A 20,760-nucleotide genomic window follows, 5' to 3' on the forward strand; every position below is an offset into this window, starting at 1 on the left:
GATACATAAGAAAATAAGGAAAATAAGAAGGAATGCGGAGGAAGAGAGAGATAGGAGGGGAAAACATGAAAATAGACGCAGTAGGAGACAACATAATAGTAACAGATAAATAAGAATCAACCCTTTTAGTACGACACACAAGAAAATAAGGAGGAAAGCAGGAAAGAAGACAGAGGAGGGAGGCAAAAAAAAGAAAATAATAATAATAATAAATAAATAAAAACAAAAGGATAGACGTATTAGAAAACAACATAATAATAACAGATAACCAAGAATAAACCTTTTAAGTACGATATAGAAGAAAATAAGAAGAAATGGAGGATAGAAGAGGGAGAATGGAGGAGGGGGGGAGAAAGGCGAGAGGGGGACCGGGGAAGAGGAGCAGAGGGAGGAGAATCTAGTTTGAACTGCAGCCAGGGGACGAAATCTCTTATTCGGAATTTCCGCTTGAAACCTTAAACACACACTCTACTGACGGTGTGCCTGAGTCAATACAACCCCAGGGAGGAGGCAGGCGTCTTGGTAAGCACGAGAGGAAGGTTGTTAAGTGAGAAAACCCATTAATTGAATCCCATGAGTCGCCGGGCAAGTGTAAACAAAAGGCGGCGACTCTTGTCCTTGTCCGAGTGAGTTGTACATTTTTACTTTTTCCTCCATAACTATCCATTCCTCACACCTGACACTTATTTACGCGGTGATTAGAAGGCCAGGTGTGTGGTTCTGCAGGTGTGTTAGGTTAGGTTACCCTCAAATTAGCTGGGAATTAAAGAGAAGGTTGTGTTAAGGTGTTCCTCGTGGGTCTACCGTCACGTGCCCTACAGTTTGCTTAGGGTAGGTGTGTGGTGCAGGTGTGTAGGGCTTGTTAGGGGTCATTGGTGCCTTCAGGTGTGTTTGGGGTACTCAGGAATGTTTGTTTGCCTATTTTTATTGCTGGGAAAGATGTTTGGATTTTGTGCCTCATTTTATTACTGGTTATTTTGATGTTTTTATTTTTTTCTCATGTTTCAGGGTAGGTGTGTGGTGCAGGTGTGTCAGGTGTGTTAGGCTGTGCTGGTGCTGTAGATTGGTGTGGCCTTGTGCATGTTTGTTTACTTGTGTGTCTAGTTCAAGGTCATTTAGATTTTGTGTTGTTGTTTTTTATATTTTTTCGTTTTTATTTATATTTGTCCAGGGTTAGGTGTGTGGTGCAGGTGTGTAGGACGTGCTGGTGTCTTGGGGTTGTGGGTAAAGTCTCTTATGGTCTTGTTTTGTGTTATTGTGGTTCTTTATTATCTAACTCTATGTAATACTGATTAACATTTTACTTTTGTTTTATTATGTGTATGAAGATTTTGTGGAGGAGTGGCAGGCTGGTTAGAGGAATGCAATAGGAATAAGGAGGATGACACTAGCCAGCAAAAAATAAAGTAAAAGGGAAAATAAAAAGATCGGCTTGTTAGGAAAATGGGTAAATTGTTAAGACAAGGCACGCATCTTTCTGTCTGTAGCCAAAACCATTAGTAAGTTGACCTGTGTGCCTCGTCTTAATATTAACCAAGAAATCAATAGACGAGAAGGGAAAAAAAATTGATTCATGGGTAAATTTGCAGTTTCAACCAGTATACCCTATCTTATATATCTTTTCCCTATGTCTAACAAGCTTGGGGATCTCCTGGGAAAGTGGAATTTTAGGGTGGGGAAACCAAACCTAACCTAACTTAACCTAAATTCTGTCGTGAAGTTATTATTAATTTCCGATAGGGTGAAATGGGGTTAGAAATGCTCGTAGACCTAACCTAACCTAACCTAAATTCTGTCCTGAAGTTATTATTCATTTTCAATAGGGTAAAATGGGGTTAGAAATGCTCATAGAAGTGTGAGTTAGACCGTGAGAATATGTACAGTTACGTGTGGTGTATTGGTTGAAACTGCAATAATTCCGATTCACGACACAGAGTAAGGGCCGCAGTGGTACAGTGGGACAACACGTGCTTTGGGGCGCCAGGATCCTCAAGTGCGTGGGTTTGAATCCTAGCCACAGTCTGAGGTTAGTAAGGGCATCCACTCGGGGTAATGGTTCCCATATGCCAAGATCAAAGTCCTCTGTCATGTGGCAATGTCCTAGACCTAATAGGATAAGGGAATTGGACATGACAACTAGGAAAACAGTGTAGGAACGGAATTTTGTCGTGACTTGAACCCCCAACACATAGAAAAAAATATAAATAAATATATACATGAAATAAATAAATAATGAAATAAGTGCATGAAATAATAAATGGATGATAAAATAAATGAATAAATAAAAAAACACCAATAATAGATAAATATAAAGCAGAAAATGAAAGAATGATAATACATAGTAAAAAAAAAACACAGAAAATAGAAGAATAATGATAAATGAATAAAAAAGCAGAAAATGAAATAATGATAATAAATGAATAATAACAGATAATGATGATAAGTAAAAATAATGATAATAATAATAAAAAAGGAAAAAATGACAGATAAGGATGATAGGAGAGAGATGAGTAACAACCAGCTGTACTATGTGATATAGCCCTGAGCTGACCATTGCCTCCCTCCCCCTCCCCCCCTGTGTGCAGAGTGGCAGGCTTGAGGCAGACATGGAGGTCACCGAGGAGAACCTGAGTCGTCTGGTGGAGGTCCTCACACACACACTCTCCCAGGACCCATCACAGCGCCGGGCAGGTTGGTGCTCTGCTTTCCTCTCTTCTTTCTTTTATATTCTTTTCTTTTCCTTTTTTTTTCTTTTTTCTTTTGTTTTATTTATTTTTTTCTTTTATTTCCTGTTCTATTGTGTTCTGTTTCGTTCTCTTCTCTTCTCTTCTATTCTTTTCTTTTCTCTCCTCTCCTCTCTTCTCCTCTCCTCATCTTTTTCTCTTCTCTTCTCCTCTCTCTCCTCTCCTCCTCTCCTCCTCTCTCTCTCCCCTCCTCTCTCTCTCCTCTCTCCCTCTCTCTCTCCTCTCTCTCTCCTCTCTCTCTCTCTCTCTCTCTCTCTCTCTCTCTCTCTCTCTCTCTCTCTCTCTCTCTCTATTGATGTGAGAAATGGCTTAAAATTGCTGTGTTGATGTGAGAAATGGCTTAAAATTGCTGTTTTGAGTTAGAAAGAGGCTGAAAATTGCATTATTGATGGGGAGAAAAGAGATAAAGAGAAGAAAATTGATGGAGTAGGAAGAAAGAAGACAAAAATAAGCTGAATAATGACTGTAGTGTGTGTGTGTGTCTGTCTGTCTGTGGGTCTGTGCGTGTGTTAATTCTACTACTCTAACTTGACCTGACCTCTCCTCCCACCAGCCGAGCAGTTTCTGGGTCAGGTGGAGGGCAATGAGAATTACCCGGTGTTGCTGCTGACACTGCTGACCCGAGATGAGTTGCAGGTGCCCAAGAACATCAAGCTGGCCGCCTCCATCCACCTCAAGAACCTCATCAAGAGAAACTGGGTGGTGGTGAGTTGCTGAGGCCTTTATTGTTGTTATTGTTGTTGCTGTTTGTCTTTTTTTCTTTTTTCTTCATTTTTTGTCTTGTTTTTCTTATTCTTGTCCCTCATCTTTGTCTTGTTCTTGTTCTTCTTTGTCTTCTTTTTTCTTATTCTTTTCTTGTTTTTCTTTCTTTTTCTTCTTGTTCTTGTGCTTTTTTCTTATTCTTGTTGTTATTGCTCTTTGTCTTCAATGTTCTTGTTCGTTTTTCCTTGTTCATGTTTTTGTTTCTTGTTTTCATTTTTTTTTTTTTTTTTTTCTTTTACTGCAACCTTCCCATCCTTCTCACTTTCTACCCCTCTACACTTCTAGACAAGGATGTTTTTTCTTCCCTCGTCCTTACAACCTTCCCTCTTAACCTCCATCCTTCACACCCCATCTCCCTTTCTACTCTTCAAGGAGAACAGCTTCCCTCTTCTTTATTCTCGCATTCTTCTCTTCTCTTTCTTCCGTACAATGTTTTCCTCCCTCTCTTCCTCTTCCTTATAATCTTCCTTCTTCTTAACCTCCATCCTTCACATCCCATCTTCCCTTCTACACGTGGACAATGACAACTTCCCTTCTCTCTTCTTTATTCCCCCATTCTTCCCTCTCTCTCTTCCATACAACCTCTTTCCTCTCTCTCTTCCTTATGATCTTCCCTCCATCCTTCTCATCCCATCTCTCCTCCTACACTTGGACAACGACACCTTCCCTTCCCTTTTCTTTATCCTCCCATTCTTCCCTTCTCTTTCTTCCTTACAACCTTTTCCTATCCCTCTTCCTAATAATCTTTTCTTCTTAACCTCCATCCTTCTCATCCCATCTCCCCTTCTACACTTGGATAACAACAGCTTCCAATCCCTCTTCTTTATCCTCCCATTCTCATCATCCTCACCATCTCTCCTTCAGGACGAGGATGGCACCAACAGGATAAGCACCAATGACCGAGTGGTGGTGAAGCGAGAGATAGTGGACCTGATGCTGCGTTCCTCGGAGGGGGTTCAGCGCCAGCTCTCCCAGGCCATCTCCATCATTGGCAAGTCGGATTTCCCCCACCAGTGGTCCGATCTCATCCCTTACATGGCCGAGAAATTCAAGTCAGGTGTGTGTTTTGTTTGTGTGTGTGATGTGTTAAGAAGTTTTTGAGGTGTTTTTTGTCAGGTGTGTGTGTGTTTGTGTTTGTGTTGCGTTGTGAAGTTTTTGAGATGTTTTTGTGAGATTTGTGTTTGTTTTGTATGCGTTTGAGAGAGAGAGAAAGAGAGAGAAGGGGGGAGAGGGGAAGTAAGTATTGTTTCCTGTTATAGAGTTTTGTAACTGTTGTAATAGAGAGAGAGAGAGAGATAAAGAGACAAACAGGAAACATGAATAGCAAAACCTTAAACAAACTTGAAAAAAAAAAAAGCAAAACTCAACAAAATCCCTCACCACCACCACCACCACCTACCACTCCTCCCGTCCCTACACAGGCGACTTCAACATCATCAGTGGTGTGCTGCAGACGTCCTACTCGGTGATGGAGCGCTACGAGTATGAGAACAAATCAGACGACCTTTGGAGGGAGATTAAATTTGTGCTGGACAACTTTGCGCAGCCCCTCACCAACCTTCTTGTGGTGAGTGGATGCGGTTGCCTTGTCTGTTGGTGTGTGTCAATGAGCACTGTCTTATTTGACGTGTATCATCCTTGTGTATATTTTATTTCATTTATTTTATTTATTTATTTATTTTTATTTTTATTTTTTTCCTCACTGTTCTTTACATTTTTTTTTTATAAACAGTGTGTCTTTCTTTATTTATTTAGTTCTTGTTGTTTGTTTTAACAGTTGTTGTTTTTTCACTCGTCTATATTTTATTTTTTATTTATTTATTTATTTTTTTTAGTCCTGTCTATATTTCAAGGTTTTTTTTTTTTTTTTTCACTCATGTCTATAATTTTAGTTTTTTTTTTTTTTCTTCTTTTTTAATGAGCTAACATTTCTCTTCCCACCTACAATATACATTTCAACAAGCATCAATCTCTTTCCACTAATTTTACCTCTGCTATATACATTTCAACAAGCGAAATTCTCTCTCACCATTCACTCCACACATTATATTGAACAAACATCTCTCATTCTCTCTCAATAGGAACTGATGAAGGCCGCCGGGGAGAACCTGAACAACGCAGCCGCCCTACGCATGATCTTCTCCTCCCTGGTGTCAGTTGGGCAGCTATTCTTCGCCCTCAACTCTCAGGATCTCCCAGAATTCTTTGAGGATAACATGGCAGTGTGGATGGAGCATTTTCTAACACTGCTTAATTTCACCAGCCCACTCCTCGTCTCCTCTGATGATGAAATGGGAGTGCTGGAGCAGGTATGGGGTGTTGAGGGGGGTGTTGACTAGGGGTGGTGGTTTGTGTTGCAGTAAGGGTGTGTTGTGAGTGTTGGGGTAGGTATTGGTGATGTTGGGGTGTTGATACAAGTGTTGGTGTGTGTTTTGGGGTGTTGACTAGGGGTGATGGTGTGTGTTACAGTGAGGGTGTGTTTGGGGATGTTGGGGTGTTGATACGAGTTTTGGTGTGTGTTTTTGGGTGTTGGTGAGTGTTTTGGGGGTGTTGAGAGGGGAATGTTGAAGTGTGTGTTGCTGTGAGGGTGTGTTGTGAGTGTTGGGGTAGGTATGGGTGATTTTGGGGTATTGATGAGTGTTTTTCAGGTGTTGGTGTGTATTTTGGGGTGTTGACTAGGGGTGGTGGTTTGTGTGTTGCAGTGAGGGTGTGTTTGGGGATCTTGGGGTGAATATGAGTTTTGGTGTGTGTTTTTGGGTGTTGAGAGGGGTGTTGGTGTGTGTTTTGGGGTGTTGAGAGGGGAATGTTGATGTGTGTGTTGCAGTGAGGGTGTGTTTGGAGTGTTGGAGTAGGTATGGGTGGAGTGGAGGGTGTTGTTGGGTGACATAGCAATTCTGAAGTGTTTGATGCAGTTGGGGGTGTTGAGAGTGTTGGAGTATGTGTTGGAAGGGTGTTATTTATGGGTGTTGGAGTGTGTGTTGCAGTGGGGTTGTATTGAAGGGGTATTGAAATATGTAACTTACTATAAACCAATATTGTAAAATTCTCTGCTCTCTCACCATCACTGTTTTCAAAGGCCACAGAGATAAATAGCCAGGTTTTCAAGAGTGTTCCTCCTGATAATAATGTAGAAGTCTTGTTAATCTGTCACTAGAACCATACAAACACCCTTAAAAACCTGTGTAACTTCACCAAGAGCCTTTTGGAAGTTGTGAAGATGTGGTGCAGAAAATTTCTCAACGTAACCTAACTCTTTAACTCTCTTGGACCAGGAAGGGGACTGGCAGCTAAGTGGGTCTTTTCTTTAAATTATTTTGTTGCCCTTGGCCAGCTTTCCCTCTCTTAAATAGAATAAAAAAGAAAAAAAGAAAACAAGCCTAACCTTACTCTTGTGGCAAAAAGTGTGGCAGAAACCATAACTACACCCTCAAAAAACCACGTAACTTGAACTCTAGCCTTTCTGAAGTAGCGGACATGTGGCGCAGAAATGTTTGTAACCTAACCCAACCTAACCTTACCCCTGTGGCAATAATGACCATAATCAGAAACAATTCAGCTCCACACCTCCACTGTTTCAAGACTCCTGTTTAAGTGAGGAAAGTTTTGAAGGGTGTTTTTATGGTTCTAGTGACACGTGAACAAGTTTATTACATTGCCTACCAAAGAAAACAACCTAACAATCTTTAGTCTCTTGGCAATAAGGCTCATAATCAGAAACATTTCAGCTCTGCACCTCCTGTTCAAGTGAGGCAAGTTTTCAAGGGTGTTTTTATGTTTCTAGTGACACATGAACAAGGTTACTACATTACCCACAGAAGAAACACAACCTAACAATCCTTAGTCTCTTGGCAATGAGGACCATAATAAGAAACATTTCAGCTCTGCATCTCCTGTTCAAGTGCCATAAGTTTTCAAGGGTGTTTTTATGTTTCTAGTGACACATGAATAAGGTTACTACATTCCCTACTGAAGAAACACCCTCAGAAACTCAGCTCATCATCTTCAGGTCCTTTGAAAATAGTCATGGTGAGGTGAGAGAGTGGAGTGTTTCAGATTTCGGAGCTAAATGTGGCAGAGACAAGCCTGTAACCCTTTCCTCCCTACACAGGTGAAAAGCCAGGTGTGCAAGAACATCACTCTGTACGCCGGCAAGTATCGGGAGGAATTTGAGCCGTTTATTGAGAACTTTGTGACGGCAGCGTGGAATTTGCTCTCCAACACACCGCTTGATATTAAATACGACCAGGTGAGTGTTGGCCTTCTGATTCCTTTGTTGATTGAGGTATTTGTTTTGATTTAACACCCTAAAGTACCATGATGCATTTTCATATTCATCCTGCTTACTATTTGGTGATTGTATACTGGCTCAGAAACTTATGTGGGTGTTTAAAATAGTGGAGACTGTTGCCATTAATTTTCTGGCCTCCATAGACTCTTCCTAATATAAATAAAATAGTCTAATCGTACACAAATCTTAAGGTAAAACTGTGTCTCAGTACTGGAGTGGTTATAATAGTGAAGACTGTGGCCATTAATCCTCTGACCTCCATAGACCCTTTCTAATGTCATTAAAATGGTCTAATCATACACAAATCTCAAGGTAAAAATGTGTCCCAGTATTGGAGGGGTTAAAATAGTGAAGACTGTGGCCATTAATTTTATGACCTCCATAGACCATCCTAATATAAATAAAATGGTCTAATCGTACACAAATCTCAAGGTTAAAATGTGTACCAGTACTGAAGAGGTTAAAGAGAATTGTGTGTTTAGTATAGCATTGGCCTTGTGATTCATTTGTTTTTATTGAGGTATTTTGTTTTGATTGGGAGTGTTATAGAGAATTGTGTGTTTAATATTGTGTAGGTCTTGTGATTCCTTCGTCTTTATTTGTATTTTGTTTTGGTTCAATGTGAAAGGGAATTGTGTGTGTAATATTGAATCCTTTAATCATCCAGTGTTGGTGTTAAGTTGTTGTGGAGTGTCTTAAGTCATTGTGAGTTACTGCCATTTTCAAGAAGTTCAGTAGTGGTGGTGTAAGTTCCTGCTGGAGTGAAGTTTTAAGTTTCCACACATTGGTGAAAGGCTAATGGTGGTGATCAGTGTTGAGGGTGGGAGTTAAAATAAGTTTCCATCACTTGCTGAAAGTTTGATAGTGGTGTTGAGTGTGAGAATAAGATTAAGTTTCTACACCTTGCTGAAAGAGTTATGGTGGTGTTGAGTGTTGGAAGTTAGAGTAAGTTTCCATGCCTTGCTAAAAGTGTTGGGAGTTAGAGTAAGTTTCCATCCCTTGCTGAAAGTTTGATAATGTTGAGTGTTGGGAGTAAGAGTAAGTTTCCACGCCTTGCTAAAAGTGTCATAGTAGTGTTGAGTGTGGGAGTTAGAGTAAGTTTCCATGCCTTGCTGAAAGTGTTATAGTAGTGTTGACTGCTGAGTGTAAGATTAAGAGCAAGTTCCCACACCTTACTAAAAATGTAATGGTGGTGTTGACTGTTGAGAGAAAGGGAAGTTTCCATGCCTTTCTAAAAGTCTGTTGGTAGTTTTTGACTGTTGAGTGTGGGAATAAAAGTAAGTTTCCATCCCTTACATAAAGTTTAGTGGTGGTGCTGGCTGTTGAATGTAAGAATAAGAGTAAGTTTCTACACCTTACTAAAAGTGTAATGGTAGTATTGACTCTTGAGTGTGAAAGTAAGAGTAAGTGTCCACACCTTGTTAAAAGTCTAATGGTGTTGAATATGACAATTGGTGTCCCTCCCCATGGTTCATTTCACTTCATGGTTATACAGAAGCATTTTTACAACACAAGAGAGTAAGGAAAGCCACACAAAGCCACTAGGTCTACACATGGCAGTCCCCTCCTCCCCCCTTCACACACACGACATTCGAAGCACAAGATCGCATAGTAAAAAGCTTAGAAAAGGAAGATGGCTGAGAGATGTTAAAAAATATAGTTTCCCACAAAGATGTGTTGAGATGTGGAACAGTTTGAGTGAATACACACACCATGGCCTCCCTCACCATCTGCCTCCTTATCCCCGGCCCACAGATGGTGAGTCTTGCCATCCAGTTCCTGTGTGCTGTGGCTGAAAGGGACCACAGCAAGGGCCTCTTTGAAAACGAACAAGTCCTCTCTGGCATCTGTGAGAAGGTCATCCTACCCAACATGCACCTGAGATGTGAGTAGCCTTCACTTCACTGCTCCCTTCCCTTCCCTTCTATTCTGTTCTTTTGTATCTATTAGTTATTGTCCCTTGAAGTGGTGTGGTGTTTTGGGGCATTGGTAGTGACAGTGAGATAGTGAAGTGTGTTTTGGGTGTTGTGTGTGAGGTGCAGTGGCAGTGAAGAGCTGTGAAGTGTGTTTTGGGTATTGGTAGTGACAGTGAGGTGCAGTGAAGTGTGTTGTGTTGTGTGTGAGGTGAGTGGCAGTGAAGAGCTGTGAAGTGTGTGCATTGTGCATGAGGTGCAGTGAAGTGTGTTTTGGCCATTGTGTGTGAGGTGAGTGGCAGTGAAGTGTGTGCATTATGTGTGAGGTGCAGTGAAGTGTGTTGCATTGTGTGTTACATGTGAGGTGAGTGGCAGTAAAGAGCAGTGAAGTGTATACATTATCTGTGAGGTGCAGTGAAGTGTTCTCCTACAGCCTGTGATGAGGAGCTGTTTGTGGACAGTCCTGATGGGTGGGTGGCACAGGAGCTGGAGGGCGCCAACACAGAGACACGGCGGAGGGCTGCTGTGGACTTTGTGAGGGTCCTGTCGCGTCACTTTGAGGCTCGCATGACTCAGGTGTTCGGCCAGTATGTGCAGGTGAGGCTCAGGTGTTTGAAAATGCAGGTATATTTAATGAAGAGTGGTGCAGTGCAATGGTGTTTTAAGAGTGTTGAGTTGTGGCTAAGTGTAAGTGGAAACTTTGCCTGGTGTGTCTCAGAACTGCAGGGTTGTTTGTCTTGTTTTGTTATTTATGTAAGATGGACACATAAAACAACAAAATAGAGAGAAATAGCTTAGGTTAGGTGAGGTGAGGTGAGGTGTGGTTGTTTGCCATTGAAGTGGTAGAAACATTGCCAAGTGTCTTGGAACTGCAGGGTTGTTTGTTTTGTTTATTTATTTTTTTATGTAAGAGGGACACGTAAGAAAACAAAATAGAGAAATAGCTTAGGTTAGGTTAGGTTAGGTGAGACGTAGTTTGGCATTGAAGTGGTAGAAACATTGCCAGGTGTCTTGAACTGCAGGATTATGTGTTATTATTTATTTATTTATTTATTTTTATGTAAGAGGGACACATAAGACAACAAAATAAAGAGAAATTGGTTAGGTTAGGTTAGGTGAGGCTGTTTGGCATTGAAGTGGTAGGAACATTGGCTGGTGTGTTTCAGAACTGCAGGATTGTGTTATTGTTATTTTTTTTTTTATGTAAGAGGGACACAAGGCAACAAAATTAAGATAAATTGGTTAGGTGAGGCTTGATAGTTTGGTATTAAAGTGGTATAAATATTGCCATGTGTGTCTCTGGCCTGTATTTTGAAACGCTTTGTTCTCTCACCATCACTGCTTTCCAAAGGCTCCAGTTGAAGGTAGTCATGTTTTTAAGAGTATTTTTTATGGTTCTGGTCATAGATAGGTAAGATTTCCAGTTTGATAAAAGGAAAAACGGTCTTGGAAACCCAGCTAGGCATCTCTGGTCATGGAAAATTGTTTTGGTGAGAGAATAAAGTGTTTTTAAGTGTTTTTATGTTCTGGTCATAGATTGGTAAGATTTCTAGTTTGTTAAAAGGAGAAACTGTCTTGAAAAGCCAGCTAGTCGTTTCTGTGGCCTTGGAAAATTGCTGTGGTGAGAGGGGAAGGCATTTCTGAATACTTGTCAGTACTGCAGGATTGTTTTAGATATCATTTGGTTTTGTTATGTAAGAGAGACACATAAGGCAACAAAAGAGAGATAGAGAAAAGAGAAGGTTAACTAAGAGTGTAGGTCCCAAAACTAGTGTAACCAATCTGTACTTAGTGTAACATGTGACAGACAATAGATGAAATATAAATAAAGATAAATGGTGCTCTCCACAGTCCATGCTGGCAACATACGCTGAGAAACCGACCGAGTGCTGGCGTAACAAGGTGGCGGCAATCTACCTGGTGACCACACTGTCCGCCAAGGGTCAGACGGCCCGCCACGGCACCACAAAGGTCAACGAGCTGGTCAACATCACCGAGTTCTACCAAGGTCACATTCTACCGGAGTTGCAGAACCAGGATGGTGAGTTAGGTGGCAGGAGGCATTGTGGGTCAGGTTAGGGCAGCAGTTTGAGGGGTGATGGGGAAGGACTCTGCTGGTGTTGAGGAAATGTAGCAGGTATATTTGATGAGGAGTGGTGGGATGCAAGGGAGTTTTGAGAGTGATGAACTGTGGCAAAGTGAAGGTGTATCAGAGAGAGAGAGAAGTGTGGGATGCAGTGAAAGAAGTGTTGTGTGTGTGTGTGTGTGTAGAGATTTCTGATGTTGGGGTGTGTGTGTGGGGTTGATGGCAGGAACAGAGTGGTGACAGCAAAACACTGGTGTTGATGTGTGGTATTGTGTTGGTGGAGGTGAAGGACGGTGCAGCTTGTGAGGAGTGGAGAGAGGAACAATTGAGCCAAAGTGCCGTGTGTTGACCATCACTTGTGTTTGCAGTGAACCACCTGCCCATCCTGAAGGCGGAGGCCATCAAGTACGTGATCAGCTTCCGCAGCGTGCTCCCCTTCGAGGCGGTGAAGGTGTGCGTGCCCGACCTGATCCGCATCCTCAACTCGGAGAGTGCCGTGGTGCACACCTACGCCGCCGACGCCATCAACAAGATCTTCCTGCTACGGGTGAACGGGCAGCCGGCAGTGCAGCGTGGTGACGTGTCCCCGCTGGCCGGCACGCTGTACGGCAACCTGCTGGGCGTGCTGGCCAAGGAGGGCTCAGCGCAGAATGAGTACATCATGAAGACCGTGGCCACCGTCACCAACCTGATCGAGGCTGACCTGATGCAGCACGCTGGTCTGGTGGTGCCCCAGCTGGTGCTCAAACTGCAGCACGTGGTCAAGAACACTGTCAAGCCGCACTTCGTCCACTACCTCTTTGAGACGCTGTCCCTCGTCATCAAGACGGTCTGTGGCTCGGTGGATGGCGCCGTTGGGGAGTTTGACCGCAACCTGTTCCCGATCTTCCAGGAGATCCTCCAGAATGAACTGGAGAGCCTCATCCCATACATCTTCCAGATCATCTCGCTGCTGCTGGAGAGGCAGAAGGGCGAGGTCCCCGAGGGGTACCTGTCACTACTGCCGTTCCTGGTGATGCCGGTGCTGTGGGAGCGGCCGGGCTACGTGGCGCCCATGGTGCGGCTGCTGCAGGCCTACGTGGAGAAGGCACATGGCCAGATAGTGCAGATGGGCAAGCTGGAGGCTGTGTTGGGTGTGTTCAACAAACTCAATGCCTCCAAGACCAACGACCACGAGGGCTTTTACCTCATCCAGTCCATGCTGCTCCACATGCCCAAGGAAGTCCTCGACAACTACTGGAACCAGATCTTCACCATCATGTTCCGCCGCCTCACCTCCAGCAAGACCACCAAGTATGTGCGGTCACTGCTGGTGTTCTTCAGCCTGTTTGCCTGCCAGCACTCCGCCGCCCGGCTGGTCCAGATCATCGACACGCTGCAGGCCAATATGTTTGGCATGGTGGTGGACCGCCTGGTGGTGCCGGACCTGCAGAAGGTGTCCGGGGACACGGACAAGAAGATCTGCGCGGTGGGGCTGAGCAACGTGCTGGCGGAGCCCATGGTGTACTCCGGGGCATACAGGGAGCGGTGGGGCACCATCCTGGAGGCAGTAGTCAGGCTGCTGGAGTGTCCTGAGGACGGCTCGCTGCCTGCCGGGGAACACTTCATTGAGGTGGAGGACATCCCATCCTTCCAGGGCTCCTCCAACAGACTCAAGCACGCCATGAGGGGAGAGTCGGATCCCCTCAAGGGCCAGATTGACAACCCACAGGTGTACCTGGCCCAGCGGCTGGCCCAGGTATCCCAGTCCCACCCAGGCACCATTCAGGGGCGGCTGGCGGCGGTGAGCCAGGAGGTGCAGGCCCACGTGGTGCGGTACCTCCAGGTGGCTGGCAGCAGCCTGGCGTGAGGCGGCGGCGGCGATGAGTCCGGCAGCGCCTTAGTGATATATCCCGTGACGGAGTGTAAAGACTATTTTTTCATATTTCCACACATTTATACCAGTGTACGGTTGACATGCTGTTGCTTCGGTCCTCAGTGTGTGCCAGCCTAGATGCTTAGGGCCCTACATGTGATACAGAAAGCTTAATAATGGTAAGTAGAGTTTAAGCTTTGTAGAAAAAACAAGTTCTCTGTAATCTGCTGTATTGTGAAACTCTCAGAAAGGAAACAGGATGTTGCTTGCAGCCTGGTGGTGGCAAGTACCAGTTTGTGTATTGGAAGTATTAAGCAGCTGCAGTAACTCTGCTGCTTCTGTCTGCCAGTGTTTCTTTCCAATACTGCAGAAACTACTGGCCTGCTGTTTGCTTCATTATTGTTACTCTTCCATAACTGATGAAGTGTGGTGAAGTGGCCGTGCCCACCAGCCTTCACTCCCTCCCTCCCTCGCACCACCACCACTCCATCAAGGAAGGAGGTGAAGGTGTGTCACTCTCACAGTGTTTCTTTGCTACATAACTCTGTGTGGGAGTAACAGCCTTGATGCCTCAGGGCCACACAAACACATGTGTTGCCTCCATCCACACAGACATTGGCTGCCAGTCTCTTTCTTTTTTGTTCCTCCGTTTCCTTCCCCTCACCATTCACCGGCCACCTGATGCCTTTGTTTTGTTCTCGGCCTGAGCGACACCAGCGTGCCACGGAAAGTTTGCCTCCACGTATTTATTGGCTGCCTGAGTGTAGCAGTGGCAGTGCGGTGTGTTGTGTTGTGTTGCTGCTTGCCTCGGTGCATGATGGTGTGGCTCCAGCTGGTTCTCTTATTAAGTTTGTTGTGTTATGGTCATTCTTCTTGTTAGTACTATTATTAAGTTTTACTTCGTACTTTTACAGAAAAGTTGTCTTTCCCACTATGTGGGTTCTTCTTATAATCAGTTCATAGTTTCCACAGTATTGAACAATTCCTGCTGAATAAAATCAATTTTAATTAATCATTACTTTTTTATTTTTGTCAATCATTAGTTGATAGTGGTGGCAGCTGGTCTGTGCCAGGAGTGAGGGTTGGTGTCCTTTACTGTACCACACGCTGTCTGTTATTGTTGTCATAGCTCACACTGTCACGATCCCCTCACACTCTACGCTGGGTAGGCCACACAAGGTCCCATCTCATGACAACCATTCCAGTACTCAGGCTACTGTCCTGCCACTGACATCAAGTGTATCGATGGCCCTGCTGTGTTATGCAACATCTGTGGTCTTAGACGGTTTTCCAATCAGTAAAACACCACCACTGCTCTACTAAACCACCTTTTTCTTACCAAAACACAATGTCTGAGGTAACACAGTATCTCCTCTGTTCCCTTCTACTTTCTCTATATTTATCTTCAATTCAAAGCTGGATGCTGCATCTGTGCATGAATAAACCTGTTCTTGTGCTCACATTCTTGAATTTCTCAAATTTTCTGCCTTTTCGTTATGACTACAATCACTCTCAAGCTAAATCTGTGCCACATACTTAACTCATCTGACAGTCAGTCAAAATATTCTTTTGACTGCTCAGCTTCCAAAGTGGAACACATTGTGACTCACCTTTTGGCAGAGACTTCCATTCTTGGAGACTTCATGTTCACCACCAGCTTTGACTCAACTCTTCCTTCACTGACCACCCCGGTGCAACAACCTACTTGCATCTTATAATCCTCCTCCTTATGCTGTCACCCTATCTTCTCTGTTGGGCTCTTTCCATCACATCATCTGTATCTTGTCCTCTCACTCAAATTCCTCCTCAGAAGGTGCCTCTGGTGTTTTGCCTCTGTTGATTGGGGTGACCGTGATTTTCCTCTTTAACTCAACCTTGTCAAACCTCTTCCCCATCACTAGGGAGGAAACCTTTACCTCCAAACACAAGCTTAGGAGCCAGCCCAGCCTAGATGAGAAAGGATCCTGACAAAACTGTGTGTGTGTGTGTGTGCGCGTGTTTACCTAGTTGTAGTTTTACAGGGCCTGGGCTTTATGCTCGTGTGGCCCCGTCTCCATATCTACACTTATCCAATTTTTCTTTAAAACTATGCACACTCGTTGCTGACACCACTTCCTCACTCAAACTGTTCCACGTCTCAACAGATCTTTGCAGGAAACTATATTTTCTAACATCTTCCCTTCCTCAGTTTCCTACTATGCGATCTTGTGCTTCTAATGTCATATTCTTCTCTCAGGATTAGTTTCTCATTATCCACTTGATCCATTCTGTTAATCAATTTATAAACTTGTATCAGATCCCCTTTCTCTCTTCTGCTCCAGGGTTGGTAGATCCATAGCATTTAGTCTCCTCATATGTCATACCTTTAAATTCTGGAACCAGTCTTGTAGCCATTTTTTGTAGTCTCCAATTTCTTTGTGTGTTTCTTTTTATGGGGGATCCACACCACTCCTGCATATTCCAATCTGGGTCTTATTTTAGTACTTATCAATTTCTTCATCATTTCTTTGTCCATATAGTGAAATGCTAATCCAATATTCCTTAGCAAATTATATCTCTCTGAAAATTCTATCAATATGGCTTACCGGTTGATTGTTTTCTTCCATTGTCACTCCTTTTCCTTTTTTATTTTTTCTAGTTCTACTCCATCTCCCATCTTATAGATTCCCACTGGTCGTCTTTCACTTTTTCCTATTTCCATGACATGGCTTTTGTCCACATTGAATTCCATCTCCCATTTTTTACTCCATTTCCAGATCTTGTTTAAGTCTTCCTGCAGTATTTCACAATCCTCTTTTTGTTTTATGACTCTACAGTGTGTGTGTGTGTGTGTGTGTGTGTGTGTGTGTGGTGCAGTGGTCAGCTGTATGATGGTGTGACACTGCCCACCTGAATGAATGAAAACCAATTTAAAATAACAATTTTATTACAAAGCAAAACACTCAATGAGCAACAGCATTGGAACACAATTGTTAAGTGAATTAAAGCTCACTACATACTGGCTTCCAGGTGATGCAACAGTCACAGTGTTCAAAGAATGCAAAGTTTGACGGAATCCTCCACAAAGCAAAATAACAAGAACACTGACAATGATAAAAGATGATCTTGACTTGTAAGTAATTATATTCTGACTTGTAAACTTAAGAAAGAACAGTTTTCCTACACTGCTGATGTTATGCATGGTAAAGTCAAATGCAAACAATGTCATACAACATAATAAATGTCAAAGCATGCATGAAAGTCCTGAATTCTTAAAAGTTAGTAATAAACACCATTCTTCTAGACAGTTCTATAATTGGTGAAGCCTGAGGTGGGCCAAGATGTAGGAAAAGGGATGGGAAGGAAGGGAAAGGGAAAGGAAGTGGGAGAGGAGGAGGATGGAAGGGAGTGAGTGGAGAGGCCTGGGTTTATAAGAACTCTTCGCACCAGTCGGCCAGGCACTGGTGACAGTCTCCAGCCTGCTTGGAGTTGGCGTTGGCTGTGTCCTTGAGCCAATCAATGAAGAGTTCCTTGTTCTTCTTCAGCACCAGGAACTGTCCCAGCACAACATGGGCCTGTGGGAAAAGGCAGGGCAAGGTCAGGTCACTGTGTACTGCAGGGGCATTGTGTACTGTGCCAGGCTCAGGGCGACGACAGGGTACGCCAGACTCACCTTGTCAAAGCCTTTGCTGGAGAGTCGATCGCCCAGCACAGGTCCGATGCCGGCCAGCTCTGTCACCTCCTTCTCCCCCATGGGCTCGGCCACAAAGTTACGGTGCTTCTGGGAGGTGGACGACATGGTGCTGCTCTACCGGAGTGACAAAGAGGATGAGAAGGAAAAAATGGAAAAAAAAGAGGATGAGAAGGAAAAGAAGGTGGAGGGAAAAATATAGATGAGGAGGGAAAAAAAAAAGAAAACAAGGAAAAAAAAAAAAGAAGGGTAAGGATGAGAAGAAAAGTAGGTGTAAAAAAAAAATACGAGGAAAAGAGAAGGAGATAAAGGACTCCCCAAAAAAATAATAAATAAAAGATAAAAAAAGAGCATAAATGCATAAATGAAGATGAACGGGAGAAGGAAAAGGCAATGGAGGAGGCAACCCAAAAAGATGAGGATGAGATAAAAATCACAAAGACACAGTACACCTCTGTGGCTATGACTGTACCTTGCCCCAGCACTACACTCCCCCCCACCTTACTCACACCTAACCTAGACACTCTACCTTGGATGACTCAGGCCTCGTCAGTGATCTCTTGACGACCTTTACACTCGTCAACTCAAATGATCATAAGTGAATAGCGGATAGTGTGGATAACCTTGCCCTAATAATCCAGCACCAGTGGCTATTTGTTTCCCAGTAAAGCATGACTAAATTTAATCGACTGGAACTTGAACCAAACTGAACTGAAATGAAATTAAACAAATTGAACCAAACCGAGAACCAAAATGAAACAAAACAAACTAAACCAAACCGAGAACCGAAATTAAACGAAACAAAATTAACCAAAATGAAACAAAACAAGCTGAACCAAACTGAGAACCGAAATGAAATGAACCAAACTGAGAATCAAAATGAAACAAAGCAAACAGAACCACATCGAACCTAAACCAAGCTAACTCTTGGATGAAAACACAACATTTCAACATTATCCAAACATTTTGAGCGGCTGAGCAGAATAGCACATACAATACTAATGCAATTATCTCCCTCCGTACGATTCATTTACTCTATGCTCACTTCCACCCCATCTCTCATAAAAATAAATAAAATAAGAAAAAAAAAAAAAAAAGGTAACAAAAGGGAGAAAAAAAAAAAGTGAACTGTCTGTTGTGTTGTATAATACTCAATACTCTCTCTCTCTCTCTCTCTCTCTCCGTAGGATTCATTCACTCTATACTCGTGTCCAAACCATCTCTCTTCTAACCCCCCCACACATCCCTCTCCCACCAAAAGAAAGAAAAAAATCAATAAAATAAATAAATAAACAATAAACAAATAAATAAATAAAAGAAAAAAAATAAAAATAAAAATAAATAAATAATAATAATAAATAAATAAAGAACCAAGTAAGAAAAATATAGACCAGGATACAACACAAGACACTTCACTGGACCAGCCCGGCACTGCACTAAAGGTCAAGGCACTGTCATAATAAAGAGGTTAAGTTAGTACACCCCTTCAGTACTGGGACGCATTTTTACGATGAGTTTTGGATGTGACAACCATTTTATTGATATTAGGAAGGGTCTATGGAGGTGAGAAGATTAATGGTCCAGTCTTCACTATTCTAACCTCTTCAGTACTAAGATGCATTTTTACCATAAGTTTTGGATGTGATTAGACCATTTTATTGACATTAGCAAGGATCTAAGGAGATGAGACGATTAATGGTCCAGAGTCTTCACTATTTTAACCCCTTCAGTACTGGAACCCAATTTTACCATGAAATTTATGTACGATTAAACCATTTATTGACATTAGGAAGGGTCTATGGAGGTCAGAAGATGAATGGCCACAGTCTTCACTATTCAAACTCCCCACATAAGTTTCTAAACATGTATAAAATCACCAAACAGTCACCAAAATGAATATGGAAACGTATCATGGCACTGAAGGGGTTAAAATTAGGGTTAGATTAAGTTAAAAGTTAGAGTTAGGTTAGGTTAGGTTATCCTCTTCCCATCCCGTCAGGTTAGGTGAAGGACGAGTCGGGAAACTAGGCCAGCTGGAGGGACGTGTATATTAGGACAGTGGCAAGATCAATGTCCAAATGTCAGCACATGGCAACCCGCCAAGCAACAGAATAAACAAACCAAAGACAAGACAACTGCAACCCACACACAAAATGAAGACTCGTGAAAGGCTACCACATTTTCCTACATTATCAACACAGGACACACACTTCAAAACATGGCTAGACATCTCAGCGGTCTTTAAACATGGAGAATAACGAATGCTGAGCTGGCATGAGGCATCTTGTAACTCGTAAGATCATCAAACCCATCCCAAACTTAATTATCCTCTATTTTCCCCAATAATTCCCCACAGACAAGCCCTTGTGGTGTGTGAGGGAGTAAGTTAACAGAGAGGCCTGAGATATCTAATCACTACATCAAGTGAACAAACCCATCCCAAACTTAATTAACTTGTATTTTCCCCCATAATTCCCCCACCCTCCCATTGGTGTGTTGAGGGAGTAAGTTATCAGCCTTACCACTCAGCAGGACGTCCGGTAGAGGAATGTGGAAATGGTGTGAAGCGGCCGCCTTTCACCCCTCACGCGCCAAAAGCTACCTTTGCCTCTTGCACCACTCAAATTCCACAGTGGTCATTAGTGTAGAGGTGGTGGTGGTGGTGGTAGGGGTATATAGGTGGTATATGGTTTATTTGTGGGTTTATTTAGTGATATTAAGATGAGGGTGAAGTATAATGTGTTGTTTGAATGTTATGGGTAATTGCGCAAAGCCAGGAGATATGTGTGATGTCAGTGTTGCTATGCTTTATATACTTGGCACGTGTGATTTTTTTAATGTACGTATGAGAATAAAAAATACTGAAGAAGGGTTAATTATCAATATATATATATATATAAAAAAAAGAGACTAGTTAGCTCTTCAAATTAATAAGTATCCATTTTTCTCAATAAAGCACAAGGGAAAATATTTGAACTTACCACTCTCATATTTGTTCTATCCTGCAAGATCTTCTCTCGACATTTGTGTGCATAAAACTATACAGTGAACAATAAACAGTGCACTTTTTTTTAGACTTTTTTTAATATAACACCTATTTTAAAAGTTTACGTAATAGATACCTACGTGCATTTTATTTTCATCTCCTTTTCTTTGTCTCATCATGTTTTCCTTAATACTGATTATTTCATTGGCTTTTCTTTAGAATACTTTCATTTCCCTTCTCCTCCTTTGTCTCCTAGAAAGAGTAAATATGAAGGAGGACATACCAGAAATAAGGAAACAAACATGCAGGGATCAAGTTCTAAAGAGTTCACCAGATGAGTCATGAAGGATTGCAAGTATTACAACAAATCCTTCATCCGTATCGTCATGGTGGATGTGGATATGAATGAAATGAACCCAATAATCAACTCAGGATGTGTTGAGTCATTGGGGAACT

At 42.6% G+C, this 20,760-nt stretch overlaps 2 protein-coding genes across 5 annotated transcripts; one reads left to right on the plus strand and one right to left on the minus strand.

Moving 5' to 3' along the window:
- The first annotated feature begins 364 nt into the window (after positions 1 to 364).
- On the plus strand, positions 365 to 14,661 carry LOC123512573 (exportin-2-like). Of its 4 annotated transcripts, none has more exons than XM_045269002.1 (12): positions 373 to 522; positions 1,935 to 2,026; positions 2,586 to 2,691; positions 3,298 to 3,449; positions 4,371 to 4,563; positions 4,928 to 5,073; positions 5,588 to 5,815; positions 7,615 to 7,752; positions 9,550 to 9,679; positions 10,141 to 10,304; positions 11,559 to 11,748; positions 12,162 to 14,661. In XM_045269002.1, exons 3-12 carry the CDS (start codon positions 2,607 to 2,609, stop codon positions 13,640 to 13,642), a joined length of 2,907 nt encoding a protein of 968 aa, XP_045124937.1. In that variant the 5' UTR covers positions 373 to 522; positions 1,935 to 2,026; positions 2,586 to 2,606; the 3' UTR covers positions 13,643 to 14,661. The 4 variants fall into 4 exon arrangements, with proteins under 4 accessions (XP_045124934.1, XP_045124937.1, XP_045124939.1 ...); XM_045269003.1 differs by lacking the exon at positions 373 to 522 and adding an exon at positions 597 to 626; XM_045268999.1 differs by lacking the exon at positions 1,935 to 2,026 and having other exon boundaries at positions 365 to 522.
- A 1,895-nt stretch (positions 14,662 to 16,556) lies between these two features.
- Positions 16,557 to 20,040, minus strand: LOC123512574 (barrier-to-autointegration factor-like). Its single transcript, XM_045269005.1, has 3 exons — positions 19,841 to 20,040; positions 17,301 to 17,435; positions 16,557 to 17,202 (listed from the first exon to the last, which is right to left on the minus strand). The coding sequence occupies exons 2-3, from the start codon at positions 17,424 to 17,426 to the stop codon at positions 17,056 to 17,058; spliced, it is 273 nt and encodes a 90-aa protein (XP_045124940.1). The 5' UTR covers positions 17,427 to 17,435; positions 19,841 to 20,040; the 3' UTR covers positions 16,557 to 17,055.
- Between the last annotated feature and the right edge of the window lie 720 nt (positions 20,041 to 20,760).

This window comes from Portunus trituberculatus, chromosome 34 (assembly GCF_017591435.1).
Source record: "Portunus trituberculatus isolate SZX2019 chromosome 34, ASM1759143v1, whole genome shotgun sequence".
Taxonomy (NCBI): Eukaryota; Metazoa; Arthropoda; class Malacostraca; order Decapoda; family Portunidae; genus Portunus; species Portunus trituberculatus.

Coding starts and splice junctions, on each gene's coding strand:
- LOC123512573 (XM_045268999.1), top strand. CDS start 2,607: ATGGAGGTCACCGAGGAGAACCTGAGTCGTCTGGTGGAGGTCCTCACA. Junction 7,753..9,549: donor TTGATATTAAATACGACCAG/GTGAGTGTTGGC, acceptor CCCGGCCCACAG/ATGGTGAGTCTTGCCATCCA. Junction 9,680..10,140: donor ACCCAACATGCACCTGAGAT/GTGAGTAGCCTT, acceptor GTTCTCCTACAG/CCTGTGATGAGGAGCTGTTT.
- LOC123512574 (XM_045269005.1), bottom strand. CDS start 17,426: ATGTCGTCCACCTCCCAGAAGCACCGTAACTTTGTGGCCGAGCCCATG. Junction 17,203..17,300: donor CCAGCAAAGGCTTTGACAAG/GTGAGTCTGGCG, acceptor CTTTTCCCACAG/GCCCATGTTGTGCTGGGACA.